The sequence below is a fragment of the Geotrypetes seraphini genome, chromosome 8, assembly GCF_902459505.1.
Source record: "Geotrypetes seraphini chromosome 8, aGeoSer1.1, whole genome shotgun sequence".
NCBI classification, from domain to species: domain Eukaryota; kingdom Metazoa; phylum Chordata; class Amphibia; order Gymnophiona; family Dermophiidae; genus Geotrypetes; species Geotrypetes seraphini.
In genome coordinates this window covers 175233933-175245933 of record NC_047091.1, presented here as the reverse complement: position 1 = coordinate 175245933, position 12001 = coordinate 175233933, and the positions used below count along the sequence as shown (strand labels likewise).

General features: G+C 43.6%; 1 protein-coding gene across 5 annotated transcripts in view; it reads left to right on the top strand.

Annotated features, from left to right (window-relative positions):
* The window catches only part of TTC28 (tetratricopeptide repeat domain 28), a 1476681-nt gene that overhangs the window by 774005 nt on the left and 690675 nt on the right, over positions 1 to 12001 (top strand). Inside the window, exon 1 of one of the 5 annotated variants that reach the window (XM_033956281.1) lies at positions 8742 to 8935. The exons of 2 other annotated variants lie outside the window; for them this stretch is intronic. Coding sequence is in view for 1 of the 3 variants with exons in the window: in XM_033956278.1 (XP_033812169.1) it covers positions 9167 to 9220 (54 nt within the window). In the remaining 2 variants the exon portion in view is untranslated. Of the gene's footprint in view, positions 1 to 8741; positions 8936 to 9054; positions 9221 to 12001 lie in introns of those variants that run through there. 2 more of the 5 variants (XM_033956280.1, XM_033956278.1) reach the window with 2 other exon arrangements.

Sequence of the window (12001 nt, the reverse complement as noted above, 5' to 3'; positions counted from 1 at the left end):
ATACATAAAATTCTAAGTAACTAATACAAGCATTAAAACTAATGAATAAAAAAAAATACAATATAAACTAAAATAAGTATAGATAAAAAGATTAAAAAGTACATTATAACTATGAGACAATATGAAAATCAGTAATGTATATTATATTGTTTAAATAAGTGGGTTTTAAGATCTTTTCGAAACTGATAGTAAGTAAGAAATGGAGAAACGAGAAGATTCAAACATGAATTCATGAATCCTGCTTGGAATGCCAAGGTCCTATCCCAAAATTTTTTGCAATGACATTTGTATATACAGCATATCTATGTATATGCTCAATATGAAAAACATTTAGGAGGTAATAACCCATGAGAAATCTTATCAAAGACCAAATCAAGATTTTCCCAATAATCGCCCTCCCCCCCTCCCCCCCGACATTCCTCCTCCAGTGGGAGGGTCTTGCTCCAGGTCCTCAGTATGCACACGTTCTGTACCTTAAATGTGTGCAGACCCTGCACCATCCAACAACATAACTTTGAGATGAGGTAAAAAGAGAGATCCATGGTCATCACGGCAGGGGGGAGGGGGGGAGGTAGGAGAAACAATGCCAGTTACCGCAGGGTCAGGGAGGAGGAGAGAAATGGTCATCACAGGGAGGAAGGCTAGAGGAGAGAAATGGCACCTCCAATAATAGCCCACCCTAGACTTCAAAAAACCTAGGGCTTTAACGCGCATGATTTTTAATCACGGACTAATCCCCGCAGTAGCCGAAAAGCTACCGCCTGCTCAAGATGAGGCGGTAGTAGCTAGCGCGTCCAGCGGCTTAGTGCACGCTATTACGCACGTTAAACCGCTACCGCACTTTCGTAAAAGCAGCCCCTAGTGTTTGAAATAATGACCCAGGCGATTATTAGAGACAGCACGGTAGGTTTTGTATGTGTTCCAGAAGGATGCATAAAAGAGACCATGGTAAACATTCTCCATCCTCCTAGAGATTTCTACCTCTGACCATGGGCTGCCCAAAACCTGATTAATAATAATCCAAATAGGTTATATAACACTTGGCTTATTGTTTCAGTCTCGGAGAAGAAGTTGTCAAGGAGTAGTAAAAGGTGATTTTTCTTCTTGCACCTGTATACGTTGGAGGAAAGGCGGGAGAGGGGAGATATGATAGAGACATTTAGGGCTCCTTTTACAAAGGTGCGTTAGGGCCTTAACGCGCGGAATAGCGCGTGCTAAAATGCCCCGCGCGCTAGCCAGTACTGCCTCCTCTTGAGCAGGCGGTAGTTTTTCGGGTAGCGCGTGCTAATCCGGTGCGTGCGCTAAAAACGCTAGCGCACCTTTGTAAAAGGAGCCCTTAAATGCCTATGTGATGTAAATGCGCACGAGTCGAGTCTCTTTCAATTGAAAGGAAGCTCTGGAATGAGAGGGCATAGCATGAAGTTAAGAGGCGATAGGCTCAGGAGTAATCTAAAGAAATACTTTTTTACAGAAAGGGTGGTAGATGCGTGGAACAGTCTCCCTCCCAGTAGATGTGATGGAGACACAGGCTTTATCTGAATTCAAGAGGGCCTGGGATAAGCAGGTGGGATCTCTGAGAGAGAGGAAGAGATAATGGTTACTTCAGATGGGCAGACTGGATGGTCCATTTGGCCTTTATCTGCCATCACGTTTCTATGTTTCTATAACCATAAAGCTCTATGACCTCACAATGGAGGTGTAAAGAGCCTTAGCCAATAAGAAGAGGAGATGCAAATGTTAAGAGCCTTAGCCAATAGGGAGAGGAGGAGATAGTGGATGGGCCATTTGGCCTTTATCTGCCATCAAGTTTCTATGTTTCTATAAAAACATTCACTAACAAGAAAGGATGTCCAAATACTATATATCCAAAAACAACATCCAATATTATTCAGCACTACTTCCAATACCTCAAGAAAAAGACGAAAAGACCTCAGTGTCTAATAGGGGTTCCAAAAAACTTCCCACATAGACAAGACAGTAACAAAATCACCACTTTGAGACCAGCAGACACATCCTCGGTCAAAAACTCCAAGATAAGTGGAATTAGATTATAAAATAACACAGTCTTTCAATAGCATCACTTAACTGAAGATGTAGTATTCCAAATGTTCTTTGACGTAGTGCTGAGACGTGAAAGCAGGAAAAACCCACACAGTGGAGCATAAGCATACAGCACAGCGGTTCATAGACAACGGCGCGAAAGACAAAGGCGCGCCCGGACAATTGAGCGCAGCGTGGAGGCGCGCGCTGCTCAAAATAACTGTTTTTAGGGGCTCCGATGGGGGATTTTGTTGGGGAACCCCCCCACTTTACTTAATAGACATTGCGCCGGCGTTATGGGGGGTTTGGGGGGTTGTAACCCTCCACATTTTACTATAAACTTAACTTTTTCCCTAAAAACAGGGAAAAAGTGAAGTTTTAAGTAAAATGTGGGGGTTTACAACCCCCCAAACCCCCCACAATACCCCCACAACGCGGCGCGATGTCTATTAAGTAAAGTGGGGGAGTTCCCCCCACGCCCCCCGTTGGAGTCCTAAAAAAAGTAATTTTGTGCGGCGCGCGCCTCCGCGCTGCGCTCAATTGTCTGGGCGCGCCTTTGTCCCGGCGCGCTTTTGACCTGACACCCAGCACAGCAGCTAAACTGTCATCACCGCTGGTTATTTCCACAACATCCAACAGGGCTTCCTGTTTCGCAATCAAGCTTCTTTAGGGATTTGCTGTAAATAAAAAAGAAAAAACAAAAACGGTTTGCACATAAAAATAATCAAATTAAACACCAAACCAAATCTTATACCGCAGCCCAGCTCACAGCGTCAGTTAACCCGCTTCCTCTCCTGTTATAAAATGGCCACCCGGCATTCTGTCCGACTTAAAGCTCCTAATGTCACCACGTACATGTGATAACGTCGCATCATTTCAAATCTAATAAAATAAATCCTCAAAAAACAAAATCAACCCCCCCCAAAAAAAATCAAAAACAAGCTCTTGAGGAAGTTGAAGGATTTGCAGAATATTATATGGATTTTTATCTCATGGATTGGTTGGACTGTGACTTTTTTTGTATTTTTTTATTTTTGTTTTTCGTGAGGGGATTTTTGATTGGTTGGGAACACTGAGCACTTGATTGGACTTGAAGCAGACGCCGGGGCTCCTTAACAACAAAGCACACCAGCTGAGATAAGTACTCCTCTACTTATATACTTACATAAATTTAATGCTTCAGTTTTAGCTTTTTGTGAAATCTTTAAAAGTTATAGTGGTAGGAAGGGAGGAGTGCCATGATGGATTTAAGCCAGAACTGGAGTCCCGTGCTCTTCATGCCTTGAAGTTCTGAATGGATTTCACTGAGCACTATCATTGAATATTTATACTCTTAATATATTTTATTACAACGATGTCATAGAACTTTATGGTTATAGAAACATGATGGCAGATAAAGACCAAATGGCCCATCCACAGCGTCCACTATCTCCTCCTCTCTCTATTGGCTAAGGCTCTTAACATTTGCATCTCCTCTTCCTATAGGCTAAGGCTCTTTACACCTGCATTGTGAAGTCAAAGAGCTTTATGGTTATAGAAACATGATGGCAGATAAAGACCAAATGGCCCATCCACAGCGTCCACTATCTCCTCCTCTCTCTATTGGCTAAGGCTCTTAACATTTGCATCTCCTCTTCCTATAGGCTAAAGCTCTTTACACCTGCATTGTGATGTCATAGAACTTTATGGTTATAGAAACATAGTAATGTGACAGCAGATAAAGACCAAATGGCCCATCCACAGCGTTCACTATCTCCTCCTCTCTCTATTGGCTAAGGCTCTTAACATTTGCATCTCCTCTTCCTATAGGCTAAGGCTCTTTACTCCTGCATTGTGATGTCATAGAACTTTATGGTTATAGAAACATAGTAATGTGACAGCAGATAAAGACCAAATGGCCCATCCACAGCGTCCACTATCTCCTCCTCTCTCTATTGGCTAAGGCTCTTAACATTTGCATCTCCTCTTCCTATAGGCTAAGGCTCTTTCCTCCTGCATTGTGATAGAATTGTCATAGAACTTTATGGTTATAGAAACATAGTAACGTGACAGCAGATAAAGACCAAATGGCCCATCCACAGCCTCCACTATCTCCTCCTCTCCCTAAGAGATCCCAAATGCCTGTGCCTGTCAAAAGTTCTCAAAGTCCTGCGTCTGTCCGCCACAGCAAATACTGACAAAACAGGTATTTATAAACTCGCACATCTTTTTGTCGTCTGCCACTGGTAATTTGTTCTATTCTGTGGGTCCAACAATAGAGGAGGCCCTGTTCCTTGTTTGTTTCAATCAAATCTCTCTGAATGGATGCTCCTACAACCTGCACACATTCAAAGTGCTGGCCTGCGCTAAAAAACACTACCACAGTTTTATACAAAAGGGGGGGGGGATAATTTATAAAATTCTGTAAGCAATGTGCATAAATGAGGGACCCGCCCATGCACCTTCCTCTCTGAAAACCCCCTTGCAGTTATGCGCTGGGGAGGAAACTCCTTATATGGCGCCAAATGTTAGATGCACAGTGTTTTAACAGATGCAAGGCGCAGAAACGGGGCAGAATAGCACGTAAGTGCCTATGTGTGGATCTTCAAAGGGGCGTGGCCGTGGGCATGAGCTGGCCAACGGGCAATTTATAAAACTCAGGGGGATCCATGCCCAACTTGTGCACTTGGATGTCCACCTATTTTCATTTGGCGTAAATTGTCGCGTCTAAAACCGAGCATGAGTCGGAGCACGATGCACTGTTCCATAAAGGGCTCTGATTCCAGAGCACCTGCTGTATTAAAATTTGATATCCTGCCAATCATGAAATATCTAAGCGGCTTACAATATCATTCCAAAAATTAAAAAACGGGGAGTGTATAAAGAACACAATATGAATGTGTGAAAAAAAGAAAAGAAGTACATTAATAGATAGTAAAGTGAAATTAAAAATAATAATTTAATGCCCCCCCCCCAATTCACACCTGGAAACAAGGAAAGGGAAGGTCTAAAGCTCAGATCGATTAGCCGTGTTTAGTTCACAAATCCAGTAAACGTAACTCTGAAGAACAATACCATTATGACATCACTGATGAGGTTAACTCTTAGGCATTGGTGGAATGAGGCATTATGACATCACAATCTCAGCTCTGGAATGTTGCTACTCTTTGGGTTTCTGCCAGGAAACAGGATACTGGGCTTGATGGACCTGTGGTCTGTCCCAGTATAGCGATTTTTATGTTCTTATGATAGGTCTTTATATCCATGTATGATATTAAAAAAAACCACTGACAATAAGTCATCATGCCATCTATCTGAGCAATGTTTTACCTAGTTAGCCTCATATGTACACAGCATTGAGTTGGTAAAATAACACCATATATTCTGCCAAGGAGAAAACAATTTTCCATTGAAAAGTTATTTCCTTAGTGATTTATTCCGTTGTCCCTTTCTTTGACTTCAAGCCTCTTAATTGCTTCTGGGGATTTGCTTCTGGAGTTCCCAGAAGGGTTCCGCGAGCGGTCAGGGGGCAACCAGGGCATGGCACTCGGAAACAAGCCACAAGTTGGAGTCAAAACAACTTCCAGATACTGAATTTCCTTCTTTTCAGGGTGCTCAGTGCTGTGCCTGATACTGCTCTTCTTCTCGGATAAGCACATCCATGTGGCTGACCTCTACCCTCTGATAGTTTGTGATTGATCTTTGGCACTTGTGCACATGGGGTTAAGATTCACAAAAGAACAATCGTGGAAGCTGTGGACGTAGTTTGCTGACCAGCTTTGAAAGAGCCAGACGGTCTTTTCTGATTAAAAAAAAATAGACCCTTTGACATGAAATCCCAAGTAATTTAATTGGAGTCCACACGCTCACTCTTGTACCAGTAAGAATGAATCGTAGGGCTGAAAATTTGTTCTTAATAGAATGGTAAATCCCACAGAGCAAATGTCTATTTATTTAATTTTCCATACCACTCTCCCAGGGGAACTCAAAATGGTTTACAATGAATTTATTCAGGTATTCGAGCATTTTTCTCTGTCTGTCCCGGTGGGCTGACAGTCTACCTAATGTACCTGGGGCAGTGGGGGGATTAAGTGACTTGCCCAGGGTCACAAGGAGCAGCGTGGGTTTGAACCCACAACCTCAGGGTGCTGAGGCTGTAGCTTTAACCACCTCGCCACGCTCTCTAACAGCAGGTGTTGACGAGACACCTAGAGACAGCTGTTAAATGCACCTAACATGAAAAGATTATCTGGTGTATTTCTTGTAAGAAAATTGTCTATTTACAAAAAATAATTGTTTAATAAAATATGATCAGTTTTTAACCAAGGGTGGGCTATCTCCTTGAAAAAAGAAGATTACTGTCAGGCCATCAGCTAAAAATTTTCTTGCAAGCTGGTGTTCTCCAACTTTTTCCCGGCGGCACACCTATCCCGGTGGTGTTTAGGATTGTCACAATGAATATACATGAGACAGATTTGCATATACTGGGTCGCCAATATATACAAATACATCTCATATATTTTATGAGAGTGGGGCGCAGAGGTTAAAGCTACAGCCTTAGCACCCCGAGGTTGTGGGTTCAAATCCCACGCTGTCCCTTGTGACCCTGGGCAAGTCACTTAATCCCCCCATTGCCCCAGGTACATTAGGTAGATTGTGAACCCACCAGGACAAACAGGGAAAGATGCTTGAGTACCTGAATAAACTCTTGTAAACCGTTCTGAGCTCTCCTGGAAGAACGGTATAGAAAACTGAATTAAAAAATCAAATAAAATTGTGAATATCCTGAAGACCAGTTAGAGAGGCATCCAGGGCAGAGCTGGAAAACACTTCCATAAATATCTAATTCCACTGTATTTTGTCGGGGGGGGGGGGTATGTTTATGATGTTGTCCAGACATGTCTACGTTATATGTGGAAATCGCAGGGAAATAAGATTTTATGTATGTGATATGGAAACCGCATAGTTGTATTCGGTATATACATTTTTAAATAAATAAATATCCCTTCCAGAAGAGCTCAGAACGGGTTACAAGTTTCCATACATAATAAAGCATATCAGGGTATAGTGACGTAGAGCATGACACTACATTTTAGGTCATGACGTGATAGGAATTTCCTAATTACTCCATTTCCAGAACGTTTGTCTTCTTCCCCTGAGTAAATCTAATCTAATCTAATCCTTAGGTTTGTATACCGCATCATCTCCACGTTCGTAGAGCTCGACGCGGTTTACAGTAGGAGAAATAGGAAGGAACTACAACAGAGGGTTAGAGGTAGAAGTGTGAAGAAAATTTAGAGGACTTGGGATGCCAAGATATAAGAGTTTCCTTGATTCCTAAGTTGGAGGGAGACTTACATTTTTTTGAGAAAAGCCAGGTTTTCAGATTGATCTAATCTTAAGATTTCTGAATCGTTCTAATACCATTTAGGCAATTTACATCAGAAAGGAGCCACAGTAATTCTATGGGAAGATACAATTCTTTGGATAAAAAGATATCCTTCCGTTGGTTTAGCACCAGCTAGAATATCGGGAAGGTGGTGCTGGAGCCGATTTCTATTTGCAACGTGGCATATACCACACATGGTTAAGGAAGAGCGGCGACAACATTTGCCCTGCGATCGCTCTTATCAGAAAATGGTTTACGCGTACGGCACATATTTTGTGAGGACCCTTCAAAGCGAGATGTTTTGCGCTGCTGCTACCGGTGGATTTGTAGATCAGAAGACGCCGGCAACACGGCTATAAAGTTACAAAGGGATTCTTGTGGCATCGTAAACCACGAGAGCAAAAGTTGAACGGTGTCGTTGAGGAATCTGTCGTGAAAATATGTTGCTCTCCTCGGAGAGTAGGTTTCCTGTGAAATGTTTTGCATTATAACATGATTTTATTTCTCAGTGAGAAGGGGTGGGGGAGAATTGCCTCTGGATAGAAAGTGCTCTTGAGTGTTGCAAAGTAGAGGAGACCCTCCATTAGGATTATAGCAAAATTACAGGGTAAATTCAGCTTTAGATGATTTCATTGCTTAGCTGGTTCATGCCCTCTTATTATATGTAAAACGAGCACTGCTGCCTTTCCTCTCTCCAAGCTGTGGTATTGGTGTGAGAAAACAGGGTACAGCGTGTGTTAATTGTTCTCCTAAAATGTTTTCAGATGCAGTTAGGAACGGGCTGTAATCCTCCTACTTAAATGGTGCAAAAGAAGCCCTTCTGTGCCATAAGAAACATTACTTGCAAAGCACGCCAACCCAGAGGCTTTTTTGCTCACAGAAGGAGAACCAGTTAAAGCCCAGTATTCAAAGGGAGTCGAGTACCTGAGTAAAGGGTCCTAAATCAGACTCTTCAGATTGATTAAAATCTGCCAGAGTGTTAACACATTAAGGCAGTGGCGCAGCGAGGGTGAGAGACGCCCGGGGCGGGGCCGCCCCCCACCATCCGCTCCTTCCCTGCCCCCTCTATAACGTTCGCGGCGCGAGCAGCAACCCCAGCCTGCTGTTCGCACCTCCGTCGGCTCCTTCTCTGACGCCACTTCCTGGCGCGGGTCCAGGAAGTGACGTCGGAGGAAGAGCCGACGCTGGCGTGAGCAGCAGGTTGGTGTTCTGGGCCGCGAACGTTAAAGAGGTATGGGGGAAGGGGCGTGCACGGTAGTGGGGGATGGGGAAGGGGCGGGGCAAGGCATAGCACACCCTCCCCCCAAAAAAAAGACTTACTGTGAGTGGCACAGTGAGGGAGGTTGGCACCCAGCATCACTGTACCATGCATCTCCCGCTCTTCCCAGCCACTTGAGCACCCCCCGACCCCCATGTACCTGTTGAAATGTTCGCTGGCACGACCAACATCTTCCACCTGCTGCTTGCACCGACCTCGGGGCCCTTCTGTTATAACAGTTAACCAGATAGCACTGCTGACAATGCCAGGTTAGCACTCAAGCCCAAACCAGCTACTTTGGTGGTGGGTTGGGGGAGGGGGGAGCACTCCAGGGGCGGAGTTAACACTTAGACAGTTAAATGCAGATTTTCAGCTCTGACCTGGCTAAGCTAACTGTGTTACAGGACCACATAAAAAGTCAGTCCGATCTTTATGTGGTTTGCCATAGCTGGTAAGGGCTGATTATCGCTCTTTTGCCCAGAAGTGACTCTCAGGGGATAATGGCTGTGCTGGTCAACAAAACGCTGACTCTTCCCTGGCTTCAATGCTGCTGGGTCTGTTATTCTTCCATGGTGTTGGAAACTCAACTCATTATGTTTTTGCCTGGTGGGCAGATGGTTTGTTTTTTGGGGGGTTTCTTTCTCTGGGTTTTAAGCTGTTGTAGAAAGTGAAAATTTAAGTTAATTGTATACAGTAAAACCTTGGATTGCAAGTGACTTGGTTTGCAAGACAAGCAAAACATTTTATTAAATTTTAACTTGATATACAGGCGAGGTCTTGCAATACAAGTACATACAGTATACGCACATCACAACTGAGGCGATGGTCCTTTTCTCTCTCTCTCTTCTCTCTCTCTCATCTCTCTTTCTCTCTCCTCTTTTTTTCTCTCTCCTCTCTCTGTCTCCTTTCTTTTTCTCTCTCTCTCTCCTCTTTCCTTTCTTTTTCTCTCTCTCTCCTCTCTTTTTCCCTCTCTCTCTCCTCTCTCCTCTCTCTCTTCTCTCTTCTCTTTTTCTCTGTCTCTTCTCTCTTTCTCTCTCTCTCTCTCTCTCTATTTCTCTCTCTCTCTCTTCTCTCTCCACTCTTTTTTTTCTCTCTCTCTTCTCTCTCCTCTCTTTCTTTCTCTCTCTCTCTTCTCTCTCCTCTCTCTTTCTCTCTCGCTCTCTTCTCTCTCTCTCTTTCTCTCTCTCTCCTCTCTCTCTCTCTCTCTCTTCCACCACAGGAGTGTAGTGACTGTTCTAAATGAGTGAGGTCTTGCAATACGAGTACGTATAGTATTTTGTATTAAAGTTTTTGGGTTCTGGAACAAATTGTCTGAGTTTCCATTATTTCCTTTGGGGAAATTCGCTTTGATATACGAGTGCTTTGGATTACGAGCATGCTTCCGGAATGAATTATGCTCGCAAACCAAGGTTTGACTGTATTTTATTATGTGGTGATTATTTGTTTGTTATTATTTTGTTATGTGCAACCCACACAGAGCTGTAGCGAGAGATACATTTTTCGATTAAATAAATCAATCATTGTTGCCAGGGCTTCCTCAGAGCTCCATAACACTGGAATTTATGCACTGGTGTTAAACAAGTAGTTTAATATCAACCAATAGAATTCAGCGATCATAAAGATGTTGCCTTGAGCTTAGCCAATCATCTGTTTGTCTCTGTCTGCACTTGGCCCCTGGGCTACATGATAAGTAGTATTGCAGAAAAGCATTCGCATCATATCTGTGTTCTTTGAATATTCTGGCGTGTACTTGTTAGTTGTTTCATAAGTAGGCTGACATTGTAATATATCTCTCTTTCACTCCTCCCTCTGTATTTGCGGGATTTAGGGGCAGAGCCATCCCATGAATATGAAAAATTTGCGAATAACTTTTAGGCCACCTCCCTCCTGCCCCCCGGACCTTACCTGGTGGTCTAGCGGTGATGCGGGCAGGAGCAATCTTCCTACACTCCTGCCCCGTGTAGAGCCGTCATCAAACATGGCTGCCGTGAAATCCCGTTGTAGTCTCATGAGACCATGGGAACTCACAGCAGCCATTTTTTATGACAGCTCTGCACGGGGCAGGAGTGTGGGAAGATCGCTCCTGCCCCGCGTCACTGCTAGACCACCAGGTAAGGTAAGGGGTGGTCAGAGATGGAACAATTCACTAGAGGGGGTTCCGGGCCAAAACCCCCCCACGAATAATCGAAATTGCGAGTGCTAAAACCGTGAATATGGAGGGAGAAGTGTATTTGTATTTCAGTGCTGTTAAATGTGTATATTTTTTATATTGTTTCATGGTAGTCATAGTATTAGATTTCAATTTGCTCATTTTGAATTTACCTCATTCAGTCCTGTTAACAGCGTAACTAGTTAAAAGACCAAATATAAATATAATGACCCCCCCTCCCTTCTACAAAACTGCAAAAGCTGTTTTTAACACAGGCCGGCACGCTGAATGCTCTGCGCTGCTCCCGACACTCATAGGAAGTCTATGAGCGTCGGGATCAGCACAGAGCTTTCAGCGCACTGGCCTATGCTAAAAAATGCTTTTGCATTATATTTATATTTGGTCTTTTCACTAGTGACGCTGTTATCAAAATTGTAAGTCTTATGTTGAACTGTACCTGCAGCTGTCTTTATGAATTTCTTCATAAAGACAGTTTAAAAAATTCAGATAAATAACTAAGGGCTGCTTTTACGAAACAGTGGTAGAGGTTTCTTCCACAGGCTGGCGAGGTAAATGCTCCGACACTCAGGGGATTCAAGAAAAGGTAGGATAAGTTCCTGCTGAACCAGAACGTACGCAGGTAAGGCTAGACTCAGTTACGGCGCTGGTCTTTGACCTAAGGGCCGCCGCGGGAGCGGACTGCTGGGCACGATGGACCACTGGTCTGACCCAGCAGCGGCAGTTCTTATGTTTTTATGTTCTGTCAGCATCGGAGCATTTACCTCAATGGCCTACCGTAAAAACCAGCGCAAATAAATAAATACAGTGAACAGGTGAATCGGTACCAACTTAAGACTGTGAGCCCACCGGGACAGATAGGGAAAATGCTTGGAGTTCCTGATTGCTATTCATTGTAAAGCGCCTTTGGTGAATCTCTTCCTGAAAGCCGGTTAATAAATCTATAATATGATTAAAATAAAACCATCAGGAAATCAGGCAATTTTGTTTAGGGAATTCTGGAAATTCTTGGAGTCGAGGTGCAGGAAGGATGATTTGGAAAGGAGTTGAGGATAAATGTGAAAATGTCCTTATGCCTCTATGACCCCCCCATCCTTTTACTGAACCGCAAAAGCGTTTTTTTAGCGCAGGCTGGCGCGCTGAATGCTCCTCGCCGCTCCCGACGCTC